The sequence below is a fragment of the Gopherus flavomarginatus genome, chromosome 2 (genome assembly GCF_025201925.1).
Source record: "Gopherus flavomarginatus isolate rGopFla2 chromosome 2, rGopFla2.mat.asm, whole genome shotgun sequence".
Taxonomy (NCBI): domain Eukaryota; kingdom Metazoa; phylum Chordata; order Testudines; family Testudinidae; genus Gopherus; species Gopherus flavomarginatus.
This window is the reverse complement of record NC_066618.1, coordinates 22,773,839-22,793,882: the sequence shown is the minus strand read 5'-3', so window position 1 is coordinate 22,793,882 and position 20,044 is coordinate 22,773,839. Positions and strand designations below refer to the sequence as shown.

Here is a 20,044-nt window from a genome sequence, read left to right as displayed (position 1 = left end):
TTGCGTATTTGCGTAAAGGGTGTTGGCGGGTAACGGCCGCCGCGCCGCGGGAGAATTCGAAACGGAGAGAGAGCGCCGAGCGGCTCGGGGGATGTGAGTCTGAGGTTCCTGGGTGCGGGGCTGGCACTCGGCGCCGCTCCCTGTCAGTGTCGGGGCGGACCGAGGCGCCTGGGCGTGGGGAGGTTGGTTCTGTCACGGCTGTGTGTGAGTGCGGAGCTGTAGGCAGGGGGATGCTGGGCTGGCTTCCCGGGAGCGGGGTGGCGGCGCCAGGCCGGTTCGCTATCCGAATCATCGGGTGTGTGTATTCCCAGCCCTCTCCCGCCGCTCCTGCGCCTCAGAGAAGAGGTGCCCCTAGGGGCAGCGCAGGCCAGGCTGTGTCCTGGTCACTGCTCTGCCTAGAGTGACCAGACAGCAAGTATGAAAAATCGGGACAGGGGGTCGGGGGTAATAGGTGCCCGTATAAGAAAAAGCCCCGAATATCGGGACTGTCCCTATAAAATTGGGACATCTGGTCACCCTGGCTCTGCTCCAGCTAGCAGAAGTGGCCTGGCTCCTTCCTGAAGGGAGCTGCTTGCTGCCTTTCAAATTCCCAGGCTGTTAACTCTCACCGAGCAGTCCTGCGACGTTAACGCCAGAAAAAACAGGAAACAGCCACCCACAGGACATGTACCATTAACTGGGCAAAACCCTTCTATATGCTGCAAGTACCAATCGTACTCATGCCTTGGGTCAGTGCTAGATAATAAGACTTTTTCCTTCTCTACTGTTTTTACAAGTTCTTTTGATGCAGGGTTTCGTAAATGAAATATACTTTAATTACACCGTTACAACACATTGTTTGTGTTTTCACGTATTAAGTAAAAGCTGACTTATGTATGACTAGCGATTGAAATGTCAATTCTGTTTAATTTCTATCTCACTTTTTCTCACATGCTTCCTGCCCTGGCATATGATTTTATTGTTACAGCTTGAGTTTTATAGCCATAGACCTTTGCTCATTACCTTGGTATATACATTGTTACAGCTTTGTAGCCCACTTATTATTTCTAAATTAAAAACATAACAGGAGCTACTTAAAAAATGCCACAAACTAGTGATAATTTTTTTTGTATCAGAAAGTTTAATGTTTCAATCATCAAAGTTGATGGAAAATTTGCAATAAATATTTGCGAATTATGTAGAGGAGAATAAAGTGGGATGGATAGGTAAATATGCTTAATAGCAATCAAATGCCTCAAGTATAAGCATTATTGATGGTGGTAGAAGGGAGCTGAATCTTGTAGGTAGTTATGTAAAAGGGAGAATTACAGTGTAAAGAGCTAGACATGAGAAGTGGGAAATGTGTCCTTTTTTCTTACTGAAAAGGCACTTTGACACTTGACTCTACACCCCATTTCAAACTTATTATAGCTTCCAAAATTATTTATTTATTTTGTCACAAACAATTAATATCTAATAAGCTTCAGAAATAAGCAGAGTGTGCAAAGCTAATTATGGATGTTACCCTCAGTATCTGAGTCCATAGTCATATGACCATCTCCACTAAATGCTGGATTCTTGTTTAAATTTTCTTGCCATGTGATAGAGGCAGTATTTATTATACCTCAGACACACCAACTTTTGTTTTTTTATAAGATCTGGCAGAAAAGTGAGAATCAAACTAGTTCTGATTGTTAGCAACCACAGGATGAAGTTCTGTGTTCAAAATTTCAAATTTTTGTGAAATTAATTTTTTATCTAGATGCTTAAAACAAAATCAGTTCACTCCATTCTCCTCAGTCTCTTTTGTTTGTTTTTACTGGATTCTAGCTTAGATGGTACAGAAATACTCTTGCTGATTTAAGTTTCACTTAAGACATTAGTGTGGCTATTTCTTGCTTCTTATTGCTTTACATCTTACCGTAAATTGCACAAAGACAAATCAAAAATATTTTGAAAAATACAACCAGTTCAAAAAGGAGCTAGAAGAGATTTTTAGCTCAGCTTTAGGGCTCAGTTGAATCTTGCTTGGACATGGCACAAATATTTCCTTGACAGAGTCCTGGTCTACACCTAAAACTTTTGCACTGAGCTGTTTATGCATGTGTCCACACTCAAATTTGGCTCTGGCTAACAAGTGCTCCATTATGGCCATGTAGTAAACCGCTTTCCCAGAGTGGTGTGGAGCTGTGGTTGATCTACTGAAGTAGATGCAGTGCTAATGTGGAAACTGCGTGACATGTGTTAACTCTAATGGTCGACCAACACAATGCCCCATTTCCTGTGACAGTGATTGGTCTGGTCACAACTGTGAACTCCACAGCTCAGGATTATGAAGAAACTCTGCAGCCCACGGTCACTGAGACTGGAGGCATCCCCTCCCCTTCCTGCAAGTGTATCTTTGAAATGCCCTTTCCTGATTGCCTAGCTTGGAGAGCATATCTAGCAAGCAGCTCATCCTTGTTGTGTACACTGACCATGCCAGCTCCATGTACTAGATGTGCTCCTGCCTGGAGTAGACGGGAGGTATTGGATTCTCTTTGTGGGGAAAAGCAGCTGTGCAAGAACAGCTACAGACCGGCTGTGGAAACATGGACATCTATGGACAGATTGCACAGGGATATGACAGGGATCAGCAGCAGTGCCACGTGAAAGCTAGGGACCTACACCAGTTATACCACAATGCCAGGGAGCACAACAATGAATCTGGTGCTTAGCCAGAGCCCTGCCACTTCTACAATGAGATGCATGCCGTATTTGGTGGAGACCCCATCAGCACCTCACAGATCAATTTGGATACCTGCGAGGAGCCTGAGACAGATCTCTGCTGTGAACAGTGAGGAGAAGTTGGGCGGGGAGGGAGGCAGTTCCAGCAAGGACCTGTTGGAGACTCCACCACATTCTAGCCAGTCCTGTCAGCCAAGCATGGAGGAGCCAGGGGAAGGGATCTCTGGTAAGCCTGCGCATACATTTTTCCTTGCAATGTTTAAATTTAAAGATCATGCCCAGCCCATCCCACCCCCAAGTTAACAAGACACAAATATCAGCTTCTCATTGTTTTACTCATACGTGTTGAGGTAGTGGCACAACAAACAGGTAGAGTTGTCAACTGCTTTTCATTCCCCTGTTGGGTTGGCGGGGAAACAGTTTGCCTATGTACATAGGGACGTCCCTTGTATCATCCTGAAAGATCTTGATGAAAATTTCATGGAGAACTCAGCAATCATCTCCTGAAGGTTTCTAGGGATGGCTGCCTTATTTCTTCCTCTGGGGTAGGATGCTTTCCCACTTTGATCTGTGATGCGTTTGGCTGGCATCCTTGCAGTAAACAGGCTAGCAACATGTGGGCCTGGGTGGCTTCAGGATGCTAGTAGCAGCTGTGCTGTCTGCCTTTGTTACCCTCAGGAGTGAGATACCAGCTAAAACCATCACCATCTGTGGAAAACTGCTAGTATTCAATGTCATTGCCCTATACCAGTGGCTCCCAAACTAGGGTTTGTGAAATGTTACACGGGGTTCTCAGGGGAAAAAATTCCCTAATGGTGGACAGAGCTGTCCCTAGGGACCCCGGGGCCAGAAGCCCAGAGCCCCTGGACTTCCAAGAGCTAAGCAGATCAAAGCAAGCATATATATCACACTGAGCTTTAAACTTCAAGCCTCCTTATAAGAAATGGAAAGGGTGGTGGATATTTTTTGCTGTTTTTAAAATTAAATAGGCAGCTAGTATTGTTTTTTTTAATTATTATGAAGAACAAGTTTAAGCTTTGTTGTTTGCCTGGACTGCTCAAAACCTGAATGCTTGTTTGGGAGGAACTCTTTGAGTTGGCTTAAGTACCTTCATGCTGTTTCACATCTGATACTCCTTGATGAAACACAGGAGCCTTGATACAAGCTACAAAAGTGAGATCTTGGAAGAATGTTGCCATTTTCATAATGTAATAAAAATACTGTAATGATAAATAATATAGTATGTAATAAGCAGGTCATTAAAACAAATTTATATTTCCACGATTACCTGAGTATAAACTATAAAAGCAGTGAAGGAGAAAATCTCTGGAAATATTCATTTTTAGGAGGGGGTTTGCGAGACTTGACATTTTAGTGAAAGGGGTTCACAGGTTGTTAAAGTTTGGGAACCACTGCCTTATACTCATACCAATAGAATAGGAACCAAAAAATTAATGATTCTTGCAACTGAAATCCCCCCCCCCCCACACACCTCCCCTTTTTCCCTTGCTGCTGGCTGGGGCTGGAGAGTAGCAATGAACAGAGGCGCTCCAAAGCTGAAATGTCAATAAGATATCATCTGAAAAGTTTTTATGGGAATAAGGGAAGGGATTTTGAAACTTATGTTTTCCTTTCTGTTATGACTGTAAATACAATGATGCATCTGTCAGCAGCTGCCATAGTGAAATTCTCCACACCTTCAGAATGCCTTGACCGCAAGGAGGAAGAGAAAGAAGACTAAGGAGGACATGCGCAGTGAGATCCTGCAGGCCAGGACCTTGAGGGCCATTGTTGCAAGTGGCATGGAGAAGGAATGAGTGAAGAGGAGAGGCCCAGAATTCCAGCAGAAAAAGGAGAGCGAGAGAGAGAGACTATGGCATAATGGGTACAGATGCTGCAGATTCTGGTTGACCTACAGGTCCAAAAATCTCAGATGCCCCTCTCCTTGGAAAACTCCATGGTAGCAGCTCCTTACATCCCCACCCCTACAATGTTCCACATGGCATCACAGGCTGTATCCTTAGCCCCTGCCACCCCATGTGTGGGGACAGCAAGGAAAACCAAAATATCACATACATTGACCTGCGAGAACTATGATTGTAGCTCCAACAGACTACACTGGTGCACTGAAAGGGACAAATGTTTGCTGCCTTTCCAATTTCAAAGTTCCATTCCATTAACTTTTGTTTATAGTTTATATTGCATTGCCTGTTGCAGGGTGAATTGATTTTAAATCAGCAATATAAATCATGATTTAAATCATGAAGTGGAAAGCCTCAGTTTAAATTGTTTTTAATCAACTTTTCTATTTGTACTTCAGTTATTTTCTAAGGAAAGGTGCTCATTGGTTGATAGACGCATTAAAACATGTTGATTTACAATTACATGAGCTTTTATCCTAGATTTGGTACATCTTTGTTGCTTAGGAGGATACACTGTAACAATATACATTTATTTAAGCAATTCTATAGCTTAATATTTTCAGATTCTTATTAATTATGTATCTTTGGTGTGTTAGAAAATGGTCAATGCTATAGTGCTTATTTATTAACTTTTGTTCATGATTTGTATCAAGTATGTTTAAGTTCCATTATCATCTTAACACAGTAACAGTGTATAAAACTTATTGTTATTAAACAAAACATTTAAATGAAATATTTTGGCTACAAACATTTCCTTTATAAAACATGTTTCACTTTTACAACTAAAAGATTTTTCATTTTAACAAAGGGATTACCTGTAGTTGGTGAATTAAACTGATTATTTCATGTACTCCTGGTGAGTATGTACAGCGCTGACTAAAGCAGCCAAGTATACATACAAATGAAAGAAATGTGAACTTTGACAGCTGTATACCCATGTAACTTGTATCAACTAAAGTTTGTAGTACAGATATATCCATGGAATTTAATATATGTCATCTCTGGAGTGGATAATGTAATACTTCTGCGATCTAGCCAGCTGAGCCAGTAAATTGATATAAATGTGAGGAATTTTGTCAAAATTCATAGCTACTTTCCTCTGCTCCTTCCCCCCATTTAGATCTCACATTTTTGTGGAGATCTAAAATTTTCTCCCTTGCAGTATCACTCAAATATTTTGGCTTTTTGAAGTGAACTGTTTTACTGCTGGGGTAAGTTCTATAGAAAATCTCCAAAACTATATCTTGTAAAAACAAACGTTTGAACTGGTGATATCATAAATATCAGCAATAAATTTTTACCTTGTTTTTAAGGCTGGAAGCAAATATCAATTGCTCAGCTAATCCAAAAGTTTTGATTATTTTCAATGCCTGAAAAATTTGAGGCTTACTAACATAAGAACGACCATGCTAGGTCAGACCAAAGGTCCATCAAGCCCAGTATCCTGTCCGGTGACAGTGGCCAATGGCAGGTGCCCCAGAGGGAATGAACAAACTGGTTATCATCAACTGATCCATGCCCTGTCACCCAGTCCCAGCTTCTGGCAAACAGAGGCTAGGGACACCATTCCTGCCCATCCTGGCTAATAGGTCCATCAATGGCTATCTTCCATGAATCTATCTAGCTCCCTTTTGAACCCCGTTATAGTATTGGACTTAACAGCACCCTCTGGCAAGGAGTTCCAGAGGTTGACAGTGCATTGCCTGAAAAAAATACTTTCTTGTTTGTTTTAAAACTGCTGCCTATTAATTTCATTTGGTGACCCCTCGTTCTTTTATTATGAGAAGGAGTAAATAACACTTCCTTATTTACTTTCTATATACCACTCATGATTTTATACACTTCTATTATATCCCCCCCCTTATTCCCCTCTTTTCCAGGCTTAAAAGTCCCAGTCTTATTAATCTCTTCTCATAAGGAAGATGTTCTATACCCTTAATCATTTTTGTTACCCTTTTCTGAACCTTTTCCAATTCCAATATAAATTCTATCCAGAAGAGTAATCAGAGGTAGATATGAAAGATGAATGCGAGGCTTCAGCAAAGGGATCCTTGAGTAACACACTAGTGAGAAGTGTAGTCAAGAGCTAGGCTTGATACAGTTAGACTGCTGTGTTTTCTCTCCCATCATAACAATAAAGCTGTTAGAAACCAGGCATTCCTACCAAAGGCAGGCAGCTGGACTAGTAGGTATATCTTGTAGTATAAACTCTGGGTTAATTGGGCACTACTTAGCTCTTGCTGGTCTAGGTTATGCTCCTTAGGTCAAGGTTGAAACAATTTGGTGAGGCAGCAGCGAGAAAAGTTTGAACTGCCACTTTTTGTGGCTTTGTATAAGTAAATTTTGCTGTCTGGGATGTCAAGTTATTAGCTAAAAGGAGAGTTTGGTGGAAAAAATAATGATCCCCATTAAAAGAAAAAACAAGTTCTTCTAAACTTTCTTTAAAAAAATATTTTCTACTAAATTAACGTGTGGTTATTTTTGGTACAGATTCTGAAGGTTGATGTCATTATTAACCAGAAAATTAGCTAGTAAAGCTATCTGAACATACTTTTTGGGGTAATGAATGACATGGTCTGTTTCTTATGGAGTATGACTTGGTTGAGAAATTTATTAATCTTACTCTTGTACCCATAATGGCTCTTCATCTAAGAAATTACACTATATACTGATTGAAAGAATATTTTGTTTGATAACTTTGACTCTTTTCTCCTAGCTTCACGAATTAAGCACCTTAGTAAAAACAAATCATGACAAGACGTGAAGCATTTCTACAAGTTGTATCTACAGATACTGTTGAAGAGTTTGTGCATTTTATGCAGCTTCATGTAAGTAATCCATGATAAATATGGACAATAGTAGCAAAATCCTCCCAAATCTATCAATATTTAGATTTTTTAAAAAATCTTCCATGCTAGTAACTGCAACCATGTTTAGAATAATTATTGTGGTAAATATTAATTTAAAAATTAGTACTTAAAGTGCATTATCAATTTAGACTACTGAGTTCTTCTGGCTACCAATCCAGTATACTAAAATTAATTTTTCTATTATTTCCTTTTCCCCCACTTTTTTGAGATATTTTGCCTTCTCATCTCTCCTTCTGGTATTTTTTGGCTTCCCATTACCTTTCGTATGTCCTCTGTACATTCTATCTTTTCTTCGCTAAGATACAGCATGTGTTGTTACTGGATCTCAATGAAACTGGCTTATTCAAACCTAATTTAGTGGTGTCCATTTTGCAAATTAATTCCAATTCAGGAGTCTCTTGTTGGAGTCTGTTTTTGAAGGTTTTTTGTTGTAATATTGCGACTTTTAGGTCTGTAATCAAGTGACCAAGGAGATTGAAGTGTTCTCCGGCTGGTTTTTGAATGTTGTAATTGTTGACGTCTGATTTGTGTCCATTTATTCATTTACATAGAGACTGTCCGGTTTGGCCAATGTACATAGCAGAGGGACATTGCTGGTACATGATGACATATCACATTAGTAGATGTGCAGGTGAACGAACCTCTGATAGTGTGGCTAATATGATTAGGTCCTATGATGATGTCCCCTGAATAGATACGTGGACAGAGTTGGCAACAGGCTTTGTTGCAAGGATAAGTTCCTGCGTTAGTGTTTTTGTTCTGTGTTGTGTGGTTGCTGGTGAGTATTTTTGCTTCAGGATGAGAGGCCAGTCCTTGCTTACAGATAGCCAATCTCCCAAGATCTGTGAGAGTGATGAATTGTCCGTCAGGATAGGTTGTAGATCCTTGATGATGTGCTTGAGAGGTTTTAGCTGGGGTCTGAAGGTGACAAGTGTGTATGGTAACTCCCATTGTTTCATGTTCTCTGTGTGTGTGTGTGTGTATATTCCTACAGTATTTTCCATTGCATGCATCCAATGAAGTGGGCTGTAGCCCGTGAAAGCTTAAACTCAAATAAATTGTTAGTCTCTAAGGTGTCACAAGTATTCCTGTTCTTTTTGCGGATACAAACTAACGCGGCTGCTACTCTGAAACCTATCTACAAGGAATGGCCCTGTTTTACCATTTCAGTACTCTTCTAATATGTCCTGAAGGACTGTTAAAGCCTGCTGGTTGCTTAACCTTTGCTGGCTCAGTGTCACACTAATTGTTTTGGGTGAATTCAGTTCCCACATGGATGACTGTTACTGAGGGTCATCTAAGGACTTTATTATGCATGTATGTGTATGTGAAAGTTAGGTGTCTGACCATTATTTGCCCTTTTAAAAATATTTTTATTATTTTGAAGCTGGGATGTACACCTTATGTCAGGGTAATTTTGGTTAGCCTGCATTTAGAAGCTAACAAATCCTGTTAGGGTTGAGGGCTGTGAGGAGGAAAGGAATTTTGTCACCAGACTGCTCAGTGGATATTTTGTAGGGCATCATAATGAGATGTTGTCCTCTAACATTGATACAGATTTCAAATGTTTTGGTTCTTTTAAAATTTAACCTCCACTCTGAATTGTATTGTTTATTAATACTTGCTTTTTATATATTTCCAGCATTCAATAAAGGATTTTACCCTTAAGTTACACACACAATTCATATACTCTTTCATCTTTCGCTTTAGACAAAAACTTTGCTAGGAATGTCTATTTTTCTGTTCAGTGTTGTTGTAGCCATGTCAGTCCCAGGATATTAGAGAGATACAAAGTGGGTGAGGTAATATCTTCTCTCACCAACAGAAATTGGTCTAATATCTACCATGTCTCTTTATTTTTCTAAAAATTCTTAAGCCTATTAGTGGGGGAGTCTTGGTTCTAAGTCTAGCAGCTTCACAAGGGGGGAGCCCTTACAGGCTACACAGGAGGGAGAAGGAATATTGTACTTGGCCAGGTGGCTGCTGAGTCCACTGCTAACTGCAGTTTCAATCAACTCTTCTATGGAGGGGAGCTTTGATCCTGCAGACCTCTCAAGGTCCCTAGCATTTAGTGTTCTATCCTACAGAGTTTAGGAAATGAGTATGGGTAGATTTCTCAAGGTGTTCTGGAGCTGGTGGAGTTTGGGTAGCAAGACTTGAAAGCAGTGCAGTGTACCACAGGACATTGTTTCTGTCCTTCCTGCAGGCTCCCGTCTCCAGCTAAGTTCTTCAGGAATGGGAGCGCCTATTCCTATGGACCGTCACGCTTTTATTTTCATCTTTTCTGTTTATCTTGGAATTTCTTCCATTAGACTGCACCGATTACTTCTTTTGAATGCTATCACAAACCTTTATCTAAAAATACCATCAGTGCAGGATTCTTACTTCTGGGTTCTAATTTTGTAATACGAGAGTGGTGAAATTCCCTCTGGTTGTAAGTCAATAAGAACGTGATAGGAACTTTTGGAGCATTTATACTCAGCAGGTGATACTGTGTGGTGATCAGCGAGGAACCTGGTTCATGATTAAGGCTATGATTATGTCATGGAAGTCATGGAATCCGTGACCTCCACTGACCTCCATGACATTTTCTGCCCTGGGGCTGAAGCTCCCAGCCAGCCCTGCCTTTGGAGCTCCTAGCCCCCAGTCTGGTGGGGGGACCCCGCACAGCTGCCCAGTGGTGGGCAGCCGCAGCCAGCGGTTGGGGGACCCTGCAGTAGCCCAGCCCCAGGGGCATGGGAACCCCAGAGCACCCATGCACCACATCACGGGGGGACTCGGGAGCCCCAGCAGCAGTGGGTGCTGAACCCACCTACCCGTTTTGCAGGGATATTTTTAGTGAAAGGCTACTGTGAATTTTTATTTCCCATGACTTTTACTAAAAATACCTGTGACACAAACTTTACTTACTCCCACTTACTATTGCCATCAAAGATTAAGAGACTTTGAGTTAAGAAAGCTCTATTTGTTTTTTGATAAGGAGTTAAGACTTAGAAGCAGGAATCCTTCAAGTTGGTGTAATCAAATAAACAGAATTTCAAGCAAGTAATTTCCCCTTTATTACTAGGTATAATATGAAAGGTTCACAGAAGTTTGGTAAAAGGAGCTTTGTTTAAAATAAGCATATATTTTATTGTATCAGTGTAAACCACTACACTTGCACAGAATAAATTGGTTTTCTGATCACTTTACAGAAGAATCCATTTGATCCTTTTGATCTGAATGAGTTGCTTCAGGAATTACCAAGAAAACAGAAAGAAGCATTATGGGAGAGGCTGACGGATCTATTAACACACATTTTGGTAAAGAACCCAGTGGAAGGATGGCGGAGGATTGAAGATGAAAGTGATGATGATAATGATATGGAAATAGAGGAAAGTCCAAAAATGGTAAAATAAAAATACAAAATCTTCCAATATGCTATTCAAGATGCTGAGTACTTTGAATTAGGATCTTCTATCAGGAGATGTATCCACTTAGAGATTGCACAGAATTGGTTTGTACAACTTCCAAAAAACAACTTGGAGTTTTTCCAGAGTGAAAGCTCTTTAATCTTTTCTTGCTCTCTTTATAGTCTGGAGTTTTGATGGTTTCTGGGATATACTTAAGTGTCACTAACCTTATATTAATTGATCAAATGTTGTTATTACAAGTTCAGTCTTTTACAAATTCAGTGTTCACAGCAGGAAGCCTACCATATCATAACTTTAGTCCCAGATTTGGACCTTAGCGTCCAAAATATGGGGGTTAGCATGAAAACCTCCAAGCTTAGCTACCAGCTTGGACCTGGTACTTGCTGCCACCACCCAAAAAATTAGAGTGTTTTGGGGCACTCTGGTCCCCCCTGAAAAAACCTTCCCTGGGGACCCCAAGACCCAAATCCCTTGAGTCTCACAACAAAGGGAAATAGTCCTTTTCCCCTTCCCCCCTCCAGGTGCTCCTGGAGAGATACACAGACACAAGCTCTGTGAATCCAAACAGAGTGACTCCCCCTCTCCGTTCCCAGTCCTGGAAACAAAAGCACTTTCCTCTTCACCCAGAGGAAATGCAAAATCAGGCTAGCAAATTCAACACACACAGATCTCCCCCTGATTTCTTCCTCCCACCAATTCCCTGGTGAGTACAGACTCAATTTCCCTGAAGTAAAGAAAAACTCCAACAGGTCTTAAAAGAAAGAAAAATACATACAAATGGTCTCTCTGTATTAAGGTGACAAAATACAGGGTCAATTGCTTAAAAGAATATTGAATAAACAGCCTTATTCAAAAAGAATACAAATCAAAGCACTCCAGCACTTATATTCATGCAAATACCAAAGAAAAGAAACCATATAACTTACTATCTGATCTCTTTGTCCTTACACTTAGAAACAGAAGATTAGAAAGTAAAACTACTTCTCCAAAGCTCAGAGACAGCGGGCAGACAGACAAAAGACTCAGACACAAACTTCCCTCCACCCAAAGTTGAAAAAATCCGGTTTCCTGATTGGTCTTCTGGTCAGGTGCTTCAGGTGAAAGAGACATTAACCCTTAGCTATCTGTTTATGACATACCAGCTTTTCTTGTCAGTTTCACAGCTCCAGGAGGGAGCTGTGAAATTGACAAGAATGACAACCAACAGCCAATGTAAGTAACTCCTTGTCTACACTGACACTGCATCACCCTAACTACACCTGCATAAGCCTTACGCCTCTTGTGGAGGTGGAGTTATTATGTTGGTGTAGTAGAACACTTACATCGGTGGGAGCAAGGCTGTGATGAGTAGTGGTCCACAAATTATAAAAGTTGGAGAACCGCTGCACTAACACAATAATGCTTTACCTTATATAGCACATTGCATCTGAGGATTTAAAACAATTTAAAATTATAAGTGCATTAATCCACAAAACAACCCTGCTAAATAGATACAATTTCTTATCTCTCAAATGGGAATATGCTGCAAAGTTTGGATTGCAAACCAGGCTCATGGTGTAAAAATAAACAAATATTTCTGTGTTAGTAATTAACTTAGTAATTAGAAATTAAATAATAAAAATCTAAAGCCTTTTCTTTGAATTTAAATTTTGTAAAAGCTTTGTTTTTGCAGATATGAATGTTGTGCCACAACTGACTTGATAGTTTCCATTTAACATTGAACAAAGCAAGTGGATGTGTCCAGAACATTGTTTGAGCCATGCAAACTCATTTTCTGTAGCTAATGCTTATTTTCCAAGGCTGTTCCTTTTTTCTTTTTTTTTCAGAATTATAGCCTATTTTGAAGCCTCTCGAGTTATTAAAGAAAACTATTTTTCAGTTTCCTTAAGATGAATTGTTTTTTTAATTTTCAGAAACGGATGATAGCTGTGATCCAAGGGGTGACAACTGTAGTTACTGCTTCGATACCTGTAGTAGATGAAAATATAAACTACAAAGCTCTTCTAGAATGTGCTCTAATATTAAATGGTGGGTATTTTTCTTAATGTGGAGTGTTATATAGTATGCTGATTTTAGGCAGCACTTTAGTACACTGGTCTGCTGCTAATGGTTAAGTCGTCTTGTTTTTGTTGTGATTTTGAATAAAAGGGTGTACTTTGGTGCCAGAGACACTGATATTTTGGCCTGCAGGCCTTATTTACTATGACAGCTTGCTGTGAAGGATGGCATATCCTAATTTGGATTCCTTATTTCCTTCAAACAATAAGTTTACAATCCATCCCATAAGAAGAAACACTGTTTTATGTAATTTTTTTTTTTTTTTTTTTACATCCTGCTGGTAGACTCTCCTGTCCCTAAAAAACAAGTAAACTATCAATTTAATTACATTTGTTTCAAATCTTCATGTCAACATTCTATGGGACAGTTACCATCTCTAAATGGAAGAGGAGATGAAGGTCTGTAATTTTTGCTCCTACTATTTAAAAAATATCAGTATGTTATAAACATACAGAATTATTAGCCTTGAGGTGGGGAGGGGAGGAGTCAAAGTTTATGCTGATCTACATGGCATATTATCCTATGAGAGTGTTAAAATGCAAAATGAAGGATAAATTATTTCTACTCAAGAAGCAACAATTCTCCCTTTGCTCCTTTTGCCCGCTGTGGTGTGGTTTTGCAAATGAAGATTTTGTGCAGCCAGTGTCAATATGACACCTGTTTCGAATGGGCTATTTATAGTGATGGAGAGGCAAGATTGTGAAGTTGGGACTTTAGGGTGGGTTCACAAAGATACTTAAGTGCCTAAGTCTGGCCAGTTTTAGGCTCTGCTGTGATTCACAACTCCCACTGAATTCTGTATCCTCCTAAACTTACTCAGTGCCTAAATTTTCAGGGTATAAGTTTCCCTCGTATCTATTTTCTACCTCTGGGCACATGCCACTGCTGCCTAACTCTAGGAGTCAAGACACACACAATCATACAGTTAGAAGAGACTGTGAGGGTCATCTAGTCTAACTCCTTGCCAAGATGCAGGATTTGTGTCTAAACCATCCAAGGCAGATGGCTATCCAGTCTCCTTTTGAAAACCTTCAGCGAAGGAGCTTCCGCAGCCTCCCTGGACAGCCTGTTCTATGTCTCCCACTTAAGTACTGCAGTGATTCACAAACCACAGAAGATAGGTGTTTGCCCGCTTAAGTTATGTGTGGGGCCCAATCTGGTAGGTGTGCTCAGAGATTGTGAATAGGACCTAATCCAGTAGGCAATTTGGCTGGAGGTAGTGGTGAGGCCCACAGTATAGCTTTTAGCCCGGTTGTTAGAGCACTCACTAGGAATGTGGGAGGGCTGGGTTCAGTTTTACTCTCTTCTCTCAGAGGCGGGGAAGAGCATTTGGACAGGGGTCTCCACCTCTCAAAGTGCTCTAACTACTGAGCTATAGGATATACTGATGCGGGACACCCTTAGTTTCTCCTGTTGAAGCCATTCCATTGTGAATAAGTAATGAAAGAGTGATTTGGCCGGAGAGAGAGACTCTATAGCCTGGGATATGGTAGACGCAGGGACCAGCTGCCCTGTTCCAATGATTTTTTTTTTATTTATTCGTCCAAAGTGGAACAGCATCAGCAGGAGAGGTCGAAGGAGCCCCATGTCAGAATATCCCATAGCTAAGTAGTTAGAGCACTTTCCTGAGAGGTGGGAGGACCCCTGTTCAAATCCTTCTCCTCCTTTGGTAGAGGAGAGAGGAAAATGGAATATTTGTCTCCCACATTCTAAGTCAGTGCTTTGACCACTGGGCTAAAGCTATAAGATGAACAACTCCTCCTTCCCCAGTTTTGTATGAAGTTAGGCATCTACCTATGCCATTCTCACAAGAAACATCTAAGTCACCTAAGCTGCTTAACCACAGGATATGGGATCCCAGTTGTGAATCGCTGGTAGAGACAGTTTTTTCTCTGCAGCTTGGACTTAGGCTCATATCTTCATGAGGGTTGGGGTTTAGAGCACACTCCTCTAGTCAGTATCTCCCATTGGATACCTTAGGTGACTTGCTGCCTAGTATGCTGGCTTTTGTAAATCCCATTGTATAAGGCATCTAGGCACTTAATGTAGGTTTTGTGGATCACTCTTATTCCTGTTGTTTTTAGGTGCCTAAAAGTTAGATGTGATGCTCAGCACCTAAATCCCTTTGTGAATCTAGCTGTTAGTGTATTGGTAGGCCAAAATCCTTGGGCCTACTGCTGCTCCTGTGGATCTGCGTCCTTAGCTTCTCAGTGACTCTCAGTCCTATTTCCTCCCAGATACACACTGTTGCAGGTTCCAATAGTGAGACGACAATGTTGGGGGGATGGAGCCAGCCCAGGAGGAGAACATTCATACTAAGTTTTTCACTTTAATATGAAGGAGGTGATACTGGCTGAAGTTGTTAACTTGTCGTGTTGTCGATATAGTACCACCACAGCTTTAACTCCATTAGAGTTATCGAGATTTTACCTAAAAATCAATAACATAGTAGGGGCCACATAGTCTTCTGCAAAGTGGAACTGGTTAGGATTATTCAGTTTTTCCTTGAAGCCCTCCCTTCAGCAACTTGAGCATCAAAGTGAAATTAACAAGAATTAGCTTATGGAGCTGACCACCAACTGGAGTAAGGAAAGTTTTAGTATGTCATAATCTGACATTGCCCCTCTCATGAGCAGATATCCACCAACTTCAGAATTTAAAAAAAAGGCATCTCTCCTTCACATAGATATAACTATTACTCCAGTGACTCTTTGGTCAAGAATCAAGGTACCATCTGGAAATAAATGTATCACCACTTAATTGTGGTTTTCTAGTACATTTGTGTAAGTTAATATACTGCTAAGTATACTGAGTGTTTGATTTCAAATTGTCTATGAGAGAGAGATTTTTTTAAAGTATAGGGCATCTAGAATTCTAGCTGTGTGCTGGAAAAATAAAAGGGACGGGGGTTATAATTTAGAGTTGTGTCCAAAACTAAGCTGTGCATCTTCATCCCCAAAATCCTGTACAAAAATTCACTAACTACCCCATGTGAGTTAGGTAAGTACCTTTATCTCTCTCACTATTAAAATGGATGAATATTACACAGTTCAATTATTGCTGAGCCATTATACTCTGACAAATAGCTTAGAGCTTAATAGAACCATTTATGTAAACCCAAACAACTTATTTTTCTGTTTTGTGATTGGTGTTGTGGGCACCAACGTAGGAAGAGCAGAACTTTGAGTTAGGCATCATAAGACAGATTCAACTTGCTAATTGGCTGCTGTGCCACAGGAGTTTGAGTGTACTTGCAGTAAATAATTGCTTTGCACTCATTGTAGGTATTCTTCATGCATTATCTGATTCTGAAAAAGTCCTACAGGGTGCCATCCAGCAATTATGTGCTATGTGGTGGGAGAAAGGATTGGAAGGAAAACAACAACTGGGGAAAACAGCTTTTATTATGCTGCTAAGAAAGAGTCTGAAGAGCAAAACTGTTACGGTATGTTGAAGCTATGTGGATAACTTTGTAATTATTGAATATCCAGAGTTCATATGTCTATAAAATATCCTTCATTTTATTTGAGTTAATTGGTCTTCTCTGTCATAAAGGCCCCTAATATAATTTATCCAGCATATGTTTAAGGCTTATTGAGTCTAAAGTGTCTCCAGTGATACCTGTCTTGCAGTTTGTTTTTAAATTTGTTGTAATACGGTGTAGAATTAATTTAAAACTTGAATCCTTTTTGAAAATATCAAGTGATAAGTTAGCCTCTTCTTCTGCAACCTTTCCTGTCACTTCCTCTCTCCCCGAAAAGTTAATGGTCAATATTTGTAGAGTGACTAACGATTTCGAGCGACTCAATTTTGGGCTGTCATTCCTGAAAAATCTTAAAGGGGCTTTTATTTTTCAGAGTACATATGCTCAGCACTTCCTAGAAATTATCCTCTTTTAATTCAGCCTCATGCTAGATGAGCCTTTATTGTGCGATGTAACACGGGCTGTCTTTCTGAGGGGTCAGGAACCCAGGCTCTGCTAAGGAGAGTGAGCCAATCTAGATCCACCTCTGGATTGGTAATGGGATAAGAACAGCCATACCGGGTCAGACCAAAGGTCCATCTAGCCCAGTATCCCGTCTTCCAACAGTGGCCAATGCCAGGTGTCCCAGAGGGAACGAACAGAACACATAATCATCAAGTGATCCATCTCCTGTTTCCCACTTCCAGCTTCTGGCAAACAGAGGGTAGGGACACCACCCCTGTCCATTCTGGCTAATAGCCATTGATGGACCTATTCTCCATAAATATATCTAGTTCTTTTTTGAGATGAGGGCAACCACATCTGCACACAGTATTCAAGATGTGAGCATACCATGGATTTCTATATAGGCAATATAATACTTTGTCTTGTAGAGGAGCGGACTCACCCCTGCGGCACCTCCTGCTGGTGACTTACAGGAATTAGCTCATTCCAACTCTGGAGCGCCCTCTGCAGGCTGGTGATCTGCCTGTCCTCTGGCCGCCTGTGTCCCTCCCAGGACCCAGTGCCCCTTTATCTGGGGTGCTGCCCCCTGGCAGTAACCCCTTAATCTTAGGGTCTCCCCTCCCCAGGGGACCTCCACCCACTATTTCCACCTCACCTCAGTATAAGGCTACTGCCAGTCATCGTCTAGCCCAGTCCTGCACAGCTCGTAATGCAGCGAGGGCCACATTACTCCAAAGAAAACAGCTGAGGGCTGAACCCCCCGGCCCTGTGGAAACACCCCCCCTCAGCACCTCCTGGCCCCCCACCCCAGCAACGCCCAGCACTGCGGAAACAAACCCTCTTTCCCCAGTGCTGCCCCACCAAAACAGCTGTGGGCCAAAAAGGAAGGTTGGGGGTGGGGAGGTGATACTTTATTTTAAAGCAACCAGGGGCTCCCAGCTGAAGAGTGGCTGGGAGCCCTCAGGGGCAAATTAAAGGGCCCAGGGCTGGGGGAACCGGGAGCTTTGCAAGGCTGGGGCAGGGATTTAAAGGGCCCAGAGCTCCTGCCGCTGAGGGGAGCTCGAACCCTTTAAATCCCAGCCCCAGCCTGGCCGTGGGAGTGGCTGCCAGGATTCAAAGGGCTCTGGGCTGCCTGCAGGTGCGGGGAGCCCTGAGCCCTTTGAATCTTGGCCGCTGCGGGGATTCAAAGGCTCTGGGCTGGCCACAGGTGCAGGGAGCCCTGAGCTGTTTGAATCCTTGCCGTGGCCGGGTTTGAAAAGGCTCTGGGCTGCCTGCAGAGCACGGTGTTTCTCATGTGTGGGGGGACTTAGAATCCCCCCCCGGGCCGCATAGTGAGCCTCCGTGGGCCATATGTTGTGCAGTCCTGGTCTAGCCCCACACCCTGCGGCAGACTGCAGTATCAGCCTACTCATCACTGGCAAGGAGGGTTTGGACCTGCTGCCTTGGCTTACCCCGGGCTGCCCTCTGCAATGCCCAGTACCTGTTGACCTTGTGCTAGGCCACAGCCTGGGGCTTTCCAGGCTGGAGCTCCCCAGCTCCTCTGCCTTTCCTCAGCCCTGCTCCACTTGGGTATCCTCGCTCTAGCTCCTTGCAGCCAGGCCCTTCTACCTCTACAGGCAGAGGGAGACTTTGGGTTTCTGGCTCAAAGCCTCTTATAGGGGCCAGCTGGGCCTGACTGGGGCTTGGCCACAGCTGAGCCTAACTTCCCTAATCAGCCCAGGCTTCTTGTCCCAGCCACAGTCTTCTCCTGGGCTGTTTTAAGCCCTTCAAGGGCAGGAGCAGGGGACTTCCCTGCTACAGTCTCATCTATCCCTTTCTTAAAGATTCCCAACATTGTTTGCTTTTCTGACTACCGCTGCACATTGAGTGAGTGTTTTCAGAGAACTATCCGCAACGACTCCAAGATCTTTCTTGAGTGATAACAGCTAATTTTATATGTATAGTTAGTTTTCTGTTTTCCAATGTGCATTATTTTGCATTTATCAACATTGAATTTCATCTACCATTTTGTTGCCCAGTCACCCAGTTTTCAGAGATCCTTTTGGAGCTCTTCACAGTCTGCCTGGGACTCAACTATCTTGAGTAGTTTTGTGTCATCTGCAAATTTTGTCACCTCACTGTTTACCCTTTTCCAGACCATTTATGAATATGTTGAATAAGACTCGTCCCAGTGCAGACTCTTGGGGGACACCACTATTTCTCTTTCCATTCTGAAAACTGACCATTTATTCCTATCCTTTGTTTCCTATGTTTTAATCAGTTACCAATTAATGAGGACCTTCCTTCTTATCCCATGACTGCTTACTTTGCTTAAGAGCCGTTGGTGAGGGACTTTGTCGAAGGCTTTCTGAAAATCTGAGTACACTAGATCCACTTGATCCTCCTTGTCCACATGCTTGTTGACCCCCTCAAAGAATTCTAGTAGATTGGTGAGACATGATTTCTCTTTACAAAACCATGTTGACTCTTCCCCCAAAAATTATGTTCATTGATGTGTCTGACAATTTTCTTCTTTACTATAGTTTCAACCAGTTTGCCCAGTACTGAAGTCAGACTTACCGGCCTGTAATTGCCCAGGTCACGTCTGGAGCCCTTTTAAAAAAAATTGGCATCACATTAGCTATCCTCCAGTCATTTGGTACAGAAGCTGATTTAAATGATAGGTTACAGACTACAGTTAGTAGTTTTGCAGTTTCACATTTGAGTTCCTTCAGAACTCTTGGGTGAATACCATCTGGTCCTGGTGACTTATTACTGTTTAATTTATCAATTCGTTCCAAAACCACCTCTAATGACACCTCAATCTGGGACAGTTCCTCAGATTTGTCACCTAAAAACGATGGCTCAGGTTTAGGAATCTCCCTCACATTCTCAGCTATGAAGACCAATGCAAAGAATGCATTTAGTTTCTCTGCAATTGCCTTACCTTTGAGTGCTCCATTAGCATCTCGATCGTCCAGTGGCCCCATAGGTTCTTTAGCAGACTTCCTGCTTCTGAGGTACTTTTTTTTTTTTTTTTTTTTTTTTTTTTTGTGGTATTACTTTTTGAACCTTTTGGCCTTCGTAATTATAGTTTTACATTTAATTTGCCAGAGTTTATGCTCCTTTCTATTTCTATTTTCCTCACTAGGATTTAACTTCCACTTT

The 20,044-nt window shown here is 41.7% G+C and overlaps 1 protein-coding gene across 1 annotated transcript in view; it reads left to right on the top strand.

Moving 5' to 3' along the window:
* NCAPG2 (non-SMC condensin II complex subunit G2) overlaps nucleotides 1-20,044 on the top strand; it is a 141,900-nt gene continuing 121,856 nt past the window's right edge. Inside the window, exons 1-5 of the mRNA XM_050942218.1 lie at nucleotides 1-93; nucleotides 7,345-7,456; nucleotides 10,693-10,887; nucleotides 12,825-12,939; nucleotides 16,254-16,414. Of these exons, the coding sequence (XP_050798175.1) occupies nucleotides 7,379-7,456; nucleotides 10,693-10,887; nucleotides 12,825-12,939; nucleotides 16,254-16,414 (549 nt within the window). The 5' untranslated portion in view covers nucleotides 1-93; nucleotides 7,345-7,378. The remainder of the gene's footprint in view (nucleotides 94-7,344; nucleotides 7,457-10,692; nucleotides 10,888-12,824; nucleotides 12,940-16,253; nucleotides 16,415-20,044) is intronic.